General features: G+C 43.9%; 1 protein-coding gene across 2 annotated transcripts in view; it reads right to left on the bottom strand.

Moving 5' to 3' along the window:
• Window positions 1-521: 521 nt before the first annotated feature.
• The window catches only part of LOC125461604 (uncharacterized protein C20orf85-like), a 43,501-nt gene continuing 27,269 nt past the window's right edge, over window positions 522-16,753 (bottom strand). For both annotated transcript variants that reach the window (XM_048550530.2, XM_048550529.2), the window contains exons 3-4: window positions 5,944-6,042; window positions 522-1,873 (exon numbers count right to left, since the gene is read on the bottom strand). In XM_048550530.2, the coding sequence (XP_048406487.1) occupies window positions 1,718-1,873; window positions 5,944-6,042 (255 nt within the window). In that variant the 3' untranslated portion in view covers window positions 522-1,717. The remainder of the gene's footprint in view (window positions 1,874-5,943; window positions 6,043-16,753) is intronic.

Genomic DNA, 16,753 nt, shown 5'->3' on the forward strand with positions numbered 1-16,753 from the left:
TTTGTGATTGTTTCAAAGTTCCCACAGCCTCCCTTTCAACTTTATTAGTCCTGTATTTCACTAATCTATAATAGTTCCCATTCAAGCAATGCTGGGTTGGGGCGGGGGGGCAGGCACTGTTGTCACAGATGAGGAGGAATTTCTTTACAGGGACAGAGAGGGACAACTGAGAACTCTCCGCCTTTGGAAACTGTGCAGGCCAAAATACTGAAGGCCTTTCAAGAAATACGTAGCTGAAGCTCAGGTGAAAAGGGATAAAAGGTTATTGAGAGAAAGCAAGAACTGCATGGTGGCGGAAAGTTGAAGGCTGAATGGCCCACCTCTGCTCCAGTTTTCTGTTTCTATATAACTCCACTGTCTGCGGAAGGGCTGGGAGGGTACATGGAATAGATACCTAAAAAGAGAGCCCACACTGTTTTGAATGTACAGCTAAGAGTTTCAATCTGGTATCACAGTCACTTCGTTGGCACCTGGTGTCTCGATTGTACATTACAGCTCGATTGAAAAATCTTGGAAACAGCTATTTTCCAGGAGTTTTTATATAAAACAGATCAAGCCAAACAGTATTCCAAAAACAATTAAAACATTCTGGTGAAAGGTTATCAACCTGAAGCAATAAAATCAAAAAAACTTCAGATGTCAGATATTTGAAATACAAAACAGAAAATTCTGAACAGTTAGTTCTATTTCAAGTCATTGAGTCATACAGCAAGGAAACAGGTCCTTTGGTCCAACTGATACTATAACTCAACCTGGATCTACCACTTTCTCTGGCAGTTCATTTAACATACAAATATCCGTCTATGAAAAAAAGTTGTCCCTCAGATCCCTCAAATTTTTCTCCTCTCACCTTAAAAATATGCTCCATAAGTCACACTGAATTCGATGATAACTCACTTGCTCTCTCCAAAAATGCTGCTTGACCGAATCAGTCTCTCCAAAAACTTATTTTTATTTCTAAAACATTTTTAGTTTAATTATGCAAATCTAGATGAATATTGTTAAGGAACAGCAGATCAATGAATTGGTGTTCAGATTTTCTGAAATGGAGCTTTTATCAATGAACATTCAAAAGGTTGCTGGCCAAGTGTGACTTAGATATACATACGGCTGCCCTGGAGGACAGCATTATTGACCATCTTCTCCACATCTTGAACAGTATATGTCACAAACATCAAAGATTAAGGAAAGATTCAAAAGGAAAGATAGCCAAATCCATAAGAACTTATTGCAATATTGTGAATGTTGTACAGCACAATTTCAAATCACAGAAAAAAATTTATTGTCATGAAGAACAGACTCAAATGAGAAAATGTGGAAGAAGTAAAAAGATTTTTCTTTCACTGGGTTTATGAAAAGTCTCTGTGCCCCACATCCAGTTTTGACCTTGAAAACCCCCTTAAAAACGAGGATCACTGTATTCACGAAGGACACTAACCTTGAATGGAGAGACATTTCCTTAGTTTCAAACACCGAGTTAACTGAACGAGGCAAGTGGTTGAAGTAGAAACATATTTGAGAAGAAAAAAGCCAAAATATAATATTTTGCATAAAAACGGTTTGCTATGGCCAATTTTAAAAGTCATGTGGAAAGTCATCTCTCAAAACCTAATGGAGAACAAGCCTTTTGAGTACTGACTGAGTTGCAGCTAAAACCACTAGCATCATTGAGCAGGTAATACACAGATGATTAAAAAATGCTTTGACAATTACAAAGTTAGTCAATACAATCTTCTGGCCATTTCATCTGACTTAGAAAGCTCCACTTTCCTCTTTTGGGACCTTTGTATTGCTCCAGACTCAAACCTGGTATAGCAGACCGCCAGCCAATTAATCCTTGGGTTGTCTTTGGAACAGGAGGTGATGCTCCTACCTGTGGAAAGCCAGATCCAAAACAGGTCAGGAGTCGAGACAATATTAGACTTCATACTGAAATAGAAATCAAGAACGAGAGACAGCCCCAGGTAGGCAGCAACAAGCACTGTGTTCAGGTTCTGGTCATCTCACTTCAGAAAGGATATTAACATATTTAAGTGGCTGCATTATGTGCAGTTCAGTTATAAGGAGAGATTATACAAATTAGATATGTTTTCTCCAGAATTTCGAAGGTTAAGGGCTAATTTTTTAAAAAATTAATTCATAGGATTCACAGGGCAGCGCAGTGGTTAGCACTGTTGCCTCAGAGTGCCGGGAACCCGAGTTTATTAGATTAGATTAGATTCCTTACAGTGTGCAAACAGTTCCTTCCGCCCAACAAGTCCACACCGACACACAAAGCATCCCACCCAGACCCATCCCCCTATAACCCATACACCCCTGAACACTACGGGCAATTTAGCATGGCCGATCCACCTAGCCTGCAAATCTTTGGACTGCGAGGGGAAACCGGAGCACTGGGAGAAAACCTATGCAGACACTGGGGGAATGTGCAAACTCCACACAGACCGTTGCCTGAGACTCGAATCAACCCTGGGTCCCTGGCGGTTCAATTCCGCCCTCGGGCGACTGTCTGTGCGGAGTTCACACATTCTCCTTGTGTCTGTGAGGGTTTCCTCTGGGCGCTCAGGTTTCCTCCTACAGTCCAAAGGTAGGCAGGTTAGTTTGATTGGCCTTGCTAAATTGCCCATGGTGTTCAGGGATGTGTAGGTTAGGTGGGTTATAGGGGGATGGGTTTGGGTGGGTTCTCTGCGGGTTTGTGTGGACTTGTTGGCCGAAGGGCCTGTTTTCACACTGTTGAGATTCCATGAATGATCTACGAAAAGGGGGGAGGTGGGGGGTGCGTGCCTCTTTGCCCAGAGGGCAGAGGTTAAGAGTCAACCACGTTGCTGTGGATTTAGAATCACACGTAGGCCAGACCTGGTAAGGATTGGAGTTTTCTTCCCTAAAGGACATTAGTGAATCAGATGAATTTCTCTGACAATGGATACATGATCATCAGACTCTTAATTCTAGATTTTTACTGAATTCAAATTCAACATCTGTCACAGCAGGATTTGAACCCAGGCCCCCAGAACATTATCTGGATTTCTGGATTAAAAGTCGTGATAATATCACTAGGCCATCACTTCTGATCAAAGGCTTCAAGATATTAACAGGAAAAGATAGGGGAGATAAAGATAAACTATTTCCACAGGTTGGGGATTCTAGAACTAGGCTACATAGGGTATAGAGAGAAATAGGCACTGACCATTCAGAAGAGATGTTAGGAAGCACATCTACACAGAATGAACGGCAGATGTTTGGAAATCTCCTCCACAATGGCAGTGGATGCAGGATCTAATTTAAAACCTAATAGACACTTTTTTGCTAAGCAAAGAGATTAATGGACATGGGCCAAAGGAAGGTACATGGGTTACAAATCTGCCATGATCTCACTGAATGATGGAGCAGACGTAAGGGACTGAATGGCCTACTCGTGTTCCTACATTCCCAACAGAACCAGTGTAGGCTCAATGGGTGGAATAGCCTTCTTCTGCAATGTAACAATTCTACATTGTTCTCCATACCCAAGAAAAGTTATACTTGCCCTAAGTTCACTCAGCTAATACTGTGGCTAGCAGGAGAGACTGGATCAATTGGGTCTGTACTCACTAGCGTTCAGCGAAATCTGATTAAAACATAAAATTCTAACAGGGCTGGACAGATTTGATGCAAGGAGGATGTTTTCCCAGGTTGGTAAGTCTAGAACTGGGCACACAGACTCAGGATACAGGATTGATCCGTTAGGACTGAGTTGAGGAAAAGCTTCTTCACTTAAAAGGATAGTGAACGAGTGGAACCTCCTTTGCAACCACAGGAGGCCATGTCATTGAATATGTTTGAGAAAGAGAGATAAATTTTTAGACTTTAAAGGCAATGGGAGAAAGGCATGGAGCTGAAGATCAACCATGATCCTACTGAATGGCAAGCCACTTGAAAGGCTGAATGACCTACTCCTGATTTTTATGTTTCAATGTGAAGATCCTGGGCAAGATGCAGAGGAAAGTTACCTGCTCAATTCCAAGAATGAGGGATTTCAGGGACAGGACTTGGTTGGAAATTATTCTCACTGGCAGATCTGATGGAGCTGTTACAAGATTGTGAAAGGTTTAGATAAGGTGAACAAAAAACCTTGTCCAGTGAATTGATGGTATAATGACGAGGGATCATAGAGTTTTTGTTTGAGCAAGAGATACTGCAGGTATTGGAGGAAGAACTGGAGTCCTTGAACTTTCTGCCTGTGGTGGTGGTAGTGGTGGTAGAAGTGGAAGTGGTGACAATAATTCAAAATAAAGTTGGATGGAACAAACTGAATAAAATGAGCAGGACTCCGGCCAAATGAGACTGACTGTTTTATTGAACAGAGAGCTGGGCTGAACTGCCTGGGTCAAATGGCCTTCTTCCCTGCTAGAATGCCCCTCTGTCTGCAACATTGATTAGATTGAGAGATGAAGATGGTTAGAGATAAAGGATAGAGAAATCAATCACAAATGCACAGGTGATGTAAACAGATAAAAACGGTAAAACACAAGTATCTGTACACATGGTACAACTGCAGGGATAGAGAGTTACAGACATAAAATAATGAGGCTTTAGAGTGATACAGGGATGACAGCATTATGGAAATGAGGAGCAGGCATTGTTGTACTGTCAGATTGGTAAGAAGAGCTGGGTTTAGTGCATGGGGCTTGGAGCAAGATATGGTGCAGGTGGCAGGAATTTGACTTGTTTGCCACTGGGTGCATTGTGCAATGAGAATGACAAATTCAAACTCTTGCATAAGTAAACCACAGCATTAATGTAAATTTGTAGTCATTCACACCCTTTCATATTTCATTGCCACATGTTCTTTGTTTCGCCTCAAAGAAAGTGCTCTTTTTATTTGTGATCTCAGGGTACAGCTGGCATTCACCGGATGTAATCTGTATCCCCAGAGTTGGGAGTATATCCTTACAGTGTAGTAGTTATGGGCAGGGTGCACTCTGCCAGCTCTGGATTAATTCTCACTTTACAGGATTGCCACCTGCACAACTCCACCTTCCTTAACCCAGTTTTTGTGACTTTACCTCTCTAGAAGAGATATATATGGAATGGGCTAGGAATCACAGATGATACAATAATGGAGAAGGATACATTAATATTACAACAGGCTACAGATGGGATGGCCAAATGTACTGAGCAGTGGGAAATGGAATTCAATCTGGATAACTGAAATAGTGCACTTCAATACAACAAACAGGCAAGGAAATACATCATGAATAGTAGGATCCTCAGTATGCATGTAGACAAGTCCCTTAAGTTATTAGGACACGTTGATAAAAAAGTGAAGAGGGCATTTGGGATTCTTACCTTTATCAACTGAAGAATAGGGTTTAAGAACAGGGAGGTTATGCAGGAACTGTAATAACAGTTGGTTATGCCAAAACTAGAGTACTGTATGCAGTTCCCAGAGGGTGGGTGGGAATCCGGAACTCGGTTTGTAAAAGGTGATAAAGGCAGAAAGCCTCAAATAGTGAAGTAGTATTTAAGAAGTACACTTGCGATGCCAAGCATAAAGGGCTATGGGCTAAGTGCTGGAAAAAGGGATTAGAATAGTTCGGTGGTTGGTTTTGAATGGCGAGGAAACAATGGGCTGAAGAGCCTTTTTCTGTGCCATGACTTTATAGCAAGGCAACATTATATGTAACAGGTGCTCATGGGAGTGGATTAGGCAACTGCCTCATTGTCCAGCCCCTAGTGGAGATTGTAGCACTGTAGGTCAGACCTGCCTTCAGGTTGCCTTTTGGATCCACTGCAATCTGTATGGAAAAGATACTCATGGGATTTCTAGGATTTTAACCCACTGACATGACGAATGGCTTTTAACAGAAGTGTGGTGAAGAAGCTGTAATCTGCATGACAAAGATACTGTTTATCAACATAGCAGATCCAAAACTCATTGTTTGAATAAAAGGCACTTTTAACCTGGATATACTTGCTGATGGGTGATGCAGGTCGAACCTTCAGGTGATCTGGTGTATGCAGTCGACATTTATTTCTCAATTTTTCCTGATCAGCCTCAATCTGAAAGGAAAGTAAAAAAAAGTGTTCATTATGGTTAGTGTCTTAAAATTTTAGATTTTAAAAAAGTTAACATCCTCAGAGTTAGGTCGTGCATGCAAGGCAAGTTTGGCCAGTTTTCATCCCCATCCTTCTTGCTCCTTGGCTATCCTGATCTAATGGAGCATTTGTCAAGTCTGAACTAGTGTGGCATGTTGATAGACTATTTATTCACAGAGGGGTTAGGTGGGGCAGCACAGCACAATGCCACAATGGCCACCCTCTTACATATTTCCAAGCAGGAGGCCAATGGATGGTCAGGAGAGAAATACAGATCAGTTTCCTGTTCCTGTGGAAACGGGGAGACCAACCATGACATCCTAGCAAATCCCTGTCTGTAACAGAGCTGAACATCCTATGAATTCAGAAGGCACACAACACCAGGTTATAGTCTAACAGGCTTATTTGAAGTCACAACTTTAAGGAGCAGTGCTCCAAAAGCTTGTGATTCCAAGTAAGCCTGTTAAGACTACAACCTGGTGTTGTGCAACTTCTAAATTTGTCCTCTGCAGCCCAATACCAGCACCTCCACATCCTATGAATGTCACTTCTAAGTGGAACAAAGAGCAGAAAGAAAGTTGATGCCATTTCCAAGTGACAGAAAGCAGTTGTCTAAAGCTGCACCTGTAAGGAGTAAAACAAAAGTTGCCTACAAAACAGAGTTTACTTTCAGGCAGCCCCCTCTCTCTACCATTCCCCCTGCAGCCTTCCAATCTCCTGCCTTAACCTTCCCTCACTCGCACACAGAAAGAAGGCAAGCTCCCGATTGATGCCTCACACCTGCTCCCAGTGCAACAGACATTGTAACTGCTTCACCCTCCCTGTGTCGGCTGCCCTCTGCTAGAGCAGGCCATCACCACCTACTCCTTCCAGGGCGTTACGACCTATTTCCACTCACATACCCACTTCTCCCAGCCTGTGAGCTGAGGCATCCACCCACCTCTTCTCTTTCTGCTTTTAACCCTGCTCCTGCTGGGGTCCCAGCCTTTTCACTTCTGAAGCCTCCTCAGCAGCATTTCTGCTGATGATTATTAGAGCAAGCATTTTTTGCACTGTCAGAGTCATAGAGACCTTAAAAAAAGCCCTTCAGCCCATTGCATCTGCATCAAAAACTGCCTTTCTATCCTAATCCAATCTTCCTGCACCTGGCCCATTGCCTTGAAATTTTTGGAATCTCAAGTACACATTAAATATTTCTTCAAACATATGAGAATTTCTGCCTCCATCACCCTTACAGGCATAGTTCAGTTGAGGAAGGGTCACCAGACCGAAAACATTAACTATGATTTTCTATTCACAGACGCTGCCAGACCTGCTGAGCTTTTCCAGCAACTTGTTTTTTTGTTCCTGGTTTACAGCATCGGTTGTTCTTTTGGTTTTTAATAAGGAACCCAATGCTGATCCCTGTGGAACTGAACACAGGCTTCCAGTCAGTCATCGAAGCACCCATTTGACCATTATCCTACTTCCTGCCACACAGCTAACTGTGGATCCAGTTGGTTCTTGCTTTCAAAATCAGCATCCCATACAGGACCTTATCGAAAGCCTTCCTGAAGAAGGCTATGTCAAATGCATTGCCCTCGTCTACACACCTGGTCACCTCTTCGAAAAATTCAACCAAGTTGGTGAGGTGTGATCTTAACAAAACCATGCTGCCTGTTTTTGAATAATCCCCGTCTCTCCAAATGCAAATTCTGTCCCTCAGAACTGCATTCAATAACTTCCTCACCACTCACTATCGTCTCTTGGTTTATCCCTTCCTCCCTTTGTGAAAAGTGGTACCATGCTGGCTTTCCTCCAGTGCTGTCGCCTGATGAGAATTGAAAGTTATTGCCAAGTAGTTCTTCCCTTGCCTTGTTCAACAATCTAGGTCACACTTCATTCAGCCCTGATTTTTTTATCCACTTCTAAGCCTGCCAGACTGCTCAGAACATCCTCTCTCTATGCTAAATTTCTTAATTATAACAATTATAACAATCCTTCTTCTCCCTGACTTCTATACCTATATTGCCCCTGTCACTGGTGAGCACCAACACACTGTATTAATTTAAAACCCTACCTACATCGTCTGGCTCCATGTACAAATTGTCACTGAGGTCCTTAATGGGCCCTACACTTTCCTGTAATTTACTTGTAAAATAGCTTAGGATTTTACCTGCCATTATCCTTTTGCTTTTTCCAAATTCCTTCTTGCATATTCTGTACTTCTGCCGTTTTAAACCTTTGGTATCTGCCAGAAGCCTCCTCTTTTCTCTTTAATCAATCCTGTATATCACTTGGTATCCAGAGTTCACAGGATTTGTTGTACCCATCCTCCTCCTTTATTTGACGATGTTGTTCTATACTCTTCCTATTTCGTTCTTAAATGTTACCCACTGCCCTGATACAGATTTACCTAAAAGTGAAACAAAGAACTACGAAAGGTGGTAATCTAAACAAAGTGTTGAAGAAACTCAGCAGGTCTGATAGCATCTGTAGAGAAAAAAATAAGTTAATATTTTGACCCTAGTGACCAGTGATCCATTCTAGTGAATGCTGAGGTTCCACTTTTGTGAACCTAAAAAGCATTACTCCTAGACCACTCTGGCCAAATCATATCTGCTCTTATTAAGATTAGCTTTCCTCTAGTTTAGAACATGGATTTCAGGCCCATGATCACTATTTGCAAAATGGGCCCCGCACGGATACTTCAACCACTTGTCTGGTTTCATTACCTGCAGCTAAGACCAGGACTGCTCTTCTCTTGTAAGGCCTTTTCACAGACTAGCTAAAAAAGCTGCCCAGGATGCAGTTTGAGAATGCCATTCTCTAAACCTTTCACACTACGACCACCCCAGTTTATACTTGTCTGAAACTTACCTGCATGTCTGCCTTTCCATTTCTCTGGAATGTTAAGGGGTCTACGGTACACTCCTCCAGCAATGTCTTTGCTTCTTTTTGGTTTAAGTTCTACAGATTTATCACAGCCAAAGATGCCACTAACTGCCAATGTGGTCATATTGCAGAGTGAAAGTGATCTTTCCCTGCTGGAGTCGGAATAATCAAAACTGGGATCTCATAACTAACCAGTAGGTAATGCAATCTCAGCAGGTTGCAGTAAGAAGTCAGTTCTACCACCAGCTAGATCATGGTCAATCAATCCAATTTACCCTTATTTCCACACCCGGCTCTGAAAAATCCATCAATTGCAGATTTGAGATTTTCATTTGACCTTACCCAGCAGTTTTAGAAGAATATTCCTTCCACTCCTTTTGGCGGAAAGAAATCTCCCAAAACTATTTTTTGTGTAGATATCACAAGATCACCTGATAATGGTCCATTTACCACATCTGCTGAGAGATACCAATTATTTCTGAAATAATCCCTGGGTTTATTGTCCATTACTCCATTCAGCAGTTTGAACAATTAGCTGAGTTTACACATGTTTAGATCAGAACATTCTTGTCAACTCATTATGTCTATACCGACCAACAAAGCAGCACATCGGACAATGGGTCGACCCATTGTCTCAGCCTGTTCCTGCCCCACCGAACTCATCTCCACCTATCTGAACTCCATTTTCTCCCCTTTGGTCCAGGACCTCCCCACCTACGTCCGTGACACCACCCACGCCCTCCACCTCCTCCAGGACTTCCAATTCCCCGGTCCCCAACACCTCATTTTCACCATGGACGTCCAGTCCCTATACACCTGTATTCCTCGTGCAGATGGCCTCAAGGCCCTCCGCTTCTTTCTGTCACGCAGGCCCGACCAATCCCCCTCCACTGACACCCTCATCCGCCTAGCCGAACTCGTCCTCACCCTCAACAACTTCTCTTTTGATTCCTCCCACTTCCTACAGACCGGGGTGGGGGGGGGGCATGAGTACTCGCATGGGTCCAAGCTATGCCTGCCTCTTTGTCGGTTACGTGGAACAGTCCCTCTTCTGCACCTACACAGGCACCAAACCCCACCTCTTCCTCCGTTACATTGATGACTGTATTGGTGCCACCTCTTGCTCCCCAGAGGAGCTTGAATAGTTCATCCACTTTACCAACACCTTCCATTCCAACCTCAAGTTCACCTGGGCCATCTCCAACGCATCCCTCACCTTCCTGGACCTCTCAGTCTCCAGCTCAGGTAACCAGCTAGAAACTGATATCCATTTCAAGCCCACTGACTCCCACAGCTACCTAGGATACACCTCCTCCCACCCACCCTCCTGCAAAAACTCTATCCCCTGTTTCCAATTCCTCCGCCTTCACCGCATCTGCTCCCAGGATGAGGCATTCCACTCCCGCACATCCCAGATGTCCATGCTCTTCCAGGACCGCAACTTTCCCACCGCAGTGGTCAAGAACGCCCTTGACCGCGTCTCCAGCATTTCCCGCAGTACATCCCTCACACCCCGCCCCTGCCACAGCCACCCCCAGAGGATCCCCCTTGTCCTCACATACCACCCCACCAACCTCCGGACACAACGTATCATCCTCCGACACTTCCGCCATCTACAATCTGACCCCACCACCCAAGACATTTTTCCATCCCCACCATTGTCTGCCTTCTAGAGAGACCACTCTCTCCGCGACTCCCTTGTCCACTCCACACTCCCCTCCAACCCCACCACACCCGGCACCTTCCCCTGCAACCGCAGAAGTGCTACACTTGCCCTCACCCCCATCCCAGGCCCCAGGATGACCCTCCATATCAAAAAGATGTTCACCTGCACATCTGCCAATGTGGTATATTGTATCCAATGCACCCGGTGTGGCTTCCTCTACATTGGGGAAACCAAGCGGAGGCTTGGGGACCGCTTTGCAGAACACCTCCGCTCGGTTCGCAACAAACAACTGCACCTCCCAGTTGCGAACCATTTCAACTCCCCCTCCCATTCCTCAGACAACATGTATATCATGGGCCTCCTGCAGTGCCACAATGATGCCACCTGAAGGTTGCAGGAACAGCAACTCATATTTCGCTTGGGAACCCTGCAGCCCAATGGTATCAACGTGAACTTCACAAGCTTCAAAATCTCCCCTTCCCCTACTGCATCCCAAAACCAGCCCAGATCTTCCCCTCCCCCCACTGCATCCCAAAACCAGCCCAGCCTGTCTCTGCTTCCCTAACCTGTTCTTCCTCTCAGCCATCCCTTCCTCCCATCTCAAGCCGCACCTCCATTTCCTACCTACCACCTCATCCCGCCTCCTTGACCTGTCCATCTTCCCTGGACTGACCTATCCCCTCCCTACCTCCCCACCTATCTTGTTTTCTCTCCATCTTCGGTCCGCCTCCCCCTCTCTCCCTATTTATTCCAGTTCCCTCTCCCCATCCCCATCTCTGAAGAAGGGTCTTGGCCCGAAACGTCAGCTTTTGTGCTCCTGAGATGCTGCTTGACCTGCTGTGTTCGTCCAGCTCCACACTTCGTTATCTTGGATTCTCCAGCATCTGCAGTTCCCATTATCACTAAAGCAGCACATCCTTCTGAGTGAGGCGACCAGAATTGCACATGGTATTCCGTCTGTGGCCTAACCAATATTTCACAGTTATAAAAAGACTTCCTTGTGCCTAAATTCTCCACCCCAACTAAAGGAAGCAAGCATCTCATATGCCTTCTTCACCACTTTGTCTACCTGTACTGACACCTTAGCAATCTGTGGACTTGTACACTTAGGTCCCTTTGTTTCTCAGTGTTTCCTGGGACCTACCATCCATTGTGTATGTTCTTCCCATATTACACCTCCCTAAATACATCACTTCACACTTACCAGGATTAACTTCTATCTGTCATTTCTCTGTCCAATTTACCCGATCAACATCAGACTATTGCCAGAGATCATCCTCCTCACTATAAACATCAATTTTTGTGTCATCTGCAAACTTACTCATTAAACCTTCTACATTCACATACAAATTGTTAATGTACATAATAGTAGTGATGGCCCCAGCATCAACCCCTGCAGTATATCACTGGTCACAGGCTTCCAATCACAAAAACAACCCTTCAACATCACCCTTTGCCTCCTATTTGTAACCAGTTTGCTAACTTGCCTTGGCTCCCATTGGCCTAGGCTTTTGGACCAGCCTTCCATGTGAGACCTTGTCAAATGTCTTAGTGAAGTCCATTAAATCTCATCAGTTCCTCAAGCCTCATCAATAAATTTAGTCACTTTTTCAAAAACTCAATTAGTCAGGCAGGATCTCCCTCTAACAAAATTTACATGCTGGCTATCTCTGATAAATTCCTGCCTTTCCAAGTCTTACTTAATCCTGTCCATTAGAATTTTTTTCCAATAATAATTTCCCTAATACTGATGTCAGACTAACTAGTCTCTAATTACCTGGACAATTCCTGCTGACCTTTTCTGAACAAAAAAAAACCACAATAGCTATTCTCCAGTCTGACACTTCACCTACAACCAGCAAATATTAAATATCTCCACCAGGGCCCCAGAAATCTCTTCCCTTGTTCCCCCATAGCATCCAGTTATATATCTCATCAGGCACTGGCGATTTATGCACCTTAATTCCTGCTAAAAATCTTAGCATGTTCTAGAACTACTTCATCCCAGATGAAAATCCCAGCTACAAATGTCTTTCTCCTCTGTGAATACAGATGAGAAATATTAAGACCACACCCACATCTCTGGCTCCACGTGCAATTGCTCTTCTTCTGGTGTCTAATAGGCTGCACTCCTTCCACTTAACATATTTATAAAATGCTTTGAGAGAGTTTTCCTTAACCCTATCTGCCAAAGATAGTGGCCGCACTTTGCCCTCTACATTTTTTTTTTACAAGCGCTCCCTACACACTTTTTTAAAACAAAAAGGGCCCACCCTATTTATGATGCTCTTTACCCAACACTACCTTCCTTCCCTTTTTTTTCATCAAACTCTCGGTATCCCTTGACATCCAGGGTTCTCTGGACTTGCTGCCTTCAACTTTCACTCTGAGGAGGAGGCACGCGGCCCTGAATTCTTACTAAACCACTTTCCAAATTAACATTACTTGCAACGAACTGCTCCCAGTCTAATGTTTGCCAGATCCTGTCTAATGATATTGAAATTGGCCTTCCCCCAGTTTAGACAACTTCTGCACTGTCCTTGTCCTTTTTCACATTGGCTTTGAACCTTAGAATCATGGTCACTAGCCCCAAAAATGTTCACCCACAAACTTCAAACATTTGACTGGCTTCATTCCCTAGGATTAGGTCTAGCACTGCCCCATTTCTAACAGGGCTATGTACTGGCACAAATAGGTCCACTGATGTACTTTAAAAATTCCACCCTATCAAATCCTTTTCACATTCAGTTTTTTCCCCCCAGCTAATGTAAGCAAAACTAAAAATCCCTACAACTATAGCCCAACTCCTCTCACACCTTTCTATAATTTGCTTACATATCTGCTCTTCTATCACCCTTTGACTCTTGGGAGGCCTGTGGTAGAATCCCTGTAAAGTACTCCATATAAGAATTGTGTAAAATTATCCTACATTTGAAAAAGTAATTGCTAAAACTGATCCTAAAAATACTTGCCCCTCACTAGTTTTATCCAAGGTCCCAATGTCCCTATCTTGCAATTTAATGTGTATCAATATTTCAATCACCGCCCTAACAATTCCTGCACACATCTCTTCCACGTTCCCATTCAAGGCTGAAGAGGTCAAGATTCTCAAAACTCAATTCAAAATCCTTAACACCAGACGCTATCGGGGCTGCAGTGGTAATGTCACTGGGAGAGGAACCTGGATCCCCAGGCTAATGCTCAAATCCTAGGACAGTCACCTGTGGAACTAAAATTTAAATGAATTAGTTTGTAATATAAAGACAATTATTAAACTCTAATTGTTGTATTTTTCTTTAATTAGTTCACATGTGTCCTATCAGGGCACTAAGACAACATTCCATATGTAGTACTGAAGACGTTTGCTCCAGAACACCCCTAGCCAAGCTATTCCAGTACTAGCCATTTCAACACTGGTAGCTATCAGACAATGTGGAAAATTGCTCAGGTTTGTCATGTACACAAAAAGCAAGACAAATCCAACCGACTAATTACTACCCCAGTAAAGTGATCGAAAGTATCATCAACAGTGCTATTAAACAGCACATGCTTAGCTACAACCCACTCACTGGTGCTCAGTTTGAATTCAGCCAGGGCTTCTCAGCTTCTGACCTCATTTTAGCCTTGGTTTTAACATGGACAAAAGAGCTGAATTCCAGAGATGATGACAAAGTGACAGCCCATAACATCAAGACAAGGTTCAACAGAGTGTGGTATCAGGGAATCCTAGCAAAACTAGAGTCAATGGGAATCAGGAGGAAACTTCTCCACTGGTTGGGAGGCAAACCTGGCACATATGAAGATGGTTGTGGTTGCTGGAGGCCAGTCATCTCAGCTCCAGGGCATCTCTACAGGAATTCCTCAGGGCAGTGTCCAAGGCCCAATGATCTACAGCGATGATCTTCCCTCCAACACAAGGTCAAAAGTGGGGATGTTCAATGATGATTGCATAATTCAAAATGCTCAGTACCATTTACTACTCCACAGACACCAAAGCAGTCCATGTCCAAATGTAACAAGACCCAGACAATATCCAGGCTTGGGCTGAAAAATGGCTACTAACCTTCACACTACACAAATGTCAGGCGATGACCATCTCCAATAAGAGGTAAATCTAACCACCACCTCCTGACATTCAATAGCATTACCATCACTGAATTTCCACTATCAAAATCCTGGGGATCTGACTGGCCAGAAAATGACTGGACTCATCATACAAATACAGTGGCTGTAAGACCAGGTCAGAGGCCAAGAATACTGCAGCAAGTAATTCACCTGTCTCTCCAAAGCCTGTCCATCATCTACAAAGGCACAAGTCAGGAATGTGATGGAATAGTCCCCATTTATCTGGATAAGTGTAGCTCCAACTACATAAACAGCTCAACACCAACAAGTACAAAGCAGCCAGCTTGATTGACACCACATTCCCAAACATTCACTCCCTTCACCAGTGGCTGTCAGTAGCAAGTGTGTACAATCTACAGGAAGCATGACAGAAATTCAAAGATCCTTCGTCAGCATCTTCCAAACTCACAACCACTTCCCTCTAGAAGGGCAACAGCAACAGATACGTGGTACCACATCACTTGGAAGTTTTCCAAGTCATTGCCACCATGACTTGGAATTACATCACCATTCCTTAACTGTTGCTGGGTCAAAATCCTTCCTAACAGTATGGTGGGTTTACCTACAGCACATGGACTGCAATGGTTCAAGAAGCCAACTCATTACCATCTTCTCAATGACAACTAGGGATGGGCAATAAGCTCCAGTGCAGCCAGCGACACTCATGTCCCACAAACCGATTTTAAAAAGTAAATCTACCATCCTCACCCAGTCTGATTCATGTGGCTCTAGGCCCACACCAATGTGGTTGACTCTTAACTGGTTGAGAAGTGGCCCTAACAGTGATACTGATACCCCACAGAGAAAGAGAAAAAAAGTGAACCCTTCTTTGTTACGTGGTCATGAATTACATGAATGTTAGGAAAAGAAAAATCACAGATCCTTTACGCACTTCTTACAGGTCCCACTGACTTATCCTCTGCACCACTTCATGTCCTAAAAGGTGTCTCTCCACACTAAGATGCCACCTTTTTCCTTTAAATTGGTCTGGACATAGCATGTTAGCATGGTTTTCAATTTAGGGTTGTGTGTTGCTGTTAAATCCAGCATTACTGTTCAATACTAATTGCCCCCAAGGGAAAAATGGGAGGGAGACACCTTGAAGTGTCTAGTCTATAGGGTCTAAGTATGCCCAGAATCCTGCTGGCCTTGGAAGTCTCAGGATTTTAACCTACTGGCAGTGAAGGAGTGATCATACAAGTTCAAGTTTGGTTGGTGTGAGGTCTTAGTCATCAGAAGTGCAAGACATTCAGGCAACCTGTTCGTCGTGTAGCTATGTTCTCACATAGACAAGCCCTAGTAGTGAAGCAAATCTGAGAAACCCATCCAACCCAGAAAGGTGTCAACTTATCAAAAGCCAGAAACAGCAGCACACCACCAGGGAGGTAATGGCTGATGCTACCAATGCACCAGTGGAAGACAAGGATCATCAGCGTATCCCAGGCCAGGGTTAAGTGAGGGTAGGAGAGCAATCACAAGGTCAGGAGGAGAGTCACAGGAGAAAAGTGAGTGAAAAGTGAAACAGCTAGGCCAGTAGTGTGGCTTTCAACACGTTCTTTATTCCAAATATCACACTGCTTGATCAGGCCTTTTTATGTGGGACCTTTTTCCCCCATCCTCAATCCCCTCCCCCAGGGTAGCCTGTGTTTTCCCATCTTGGTGGGACCCTGTCCACTGCTGGGTTAATATCAGAGCAGTCATGAGGGGCATAGATAAGGTGAATAGCAAAGGTCTTGTCCCGAGAGTGAGGGAGCTCAAAACTAGCGACCATATGAAGGTGAGAGGAGAGAGATTTAAAAGAGACCTTTTCACGCAGAGGATGGTTCATATCTGAAATGAACTACGAGGAGTTGTAGATGCAGGTACAATTACAACACTTATAAGTCATTTGGACATGTACATGAATAGGAAAGGTTGAGAGGAATATAGGCCAAATGCAGCAATTGGGACTAGCTTAGTTTGGGAAATGTGGTTGGCATGGATGAGTTGGGCTGAAATGTCTGTTTCCTC

Source organism: Stegostoma tigrinum, chromosome 19, assembly GCF_030684315.1.
Source record: "Stegostoma tigrinum isolate sSteTig4 chromosome 19, sSteTig4.hap1, whole genome shotgun sequence".
Lineage (NCBI taxonomy): Eukaryota > Metazoa > Chordata > Chondrichthyes > Orectolobiformes > Stegostomatidae > Stegostoma > Stegostoma tigrinum.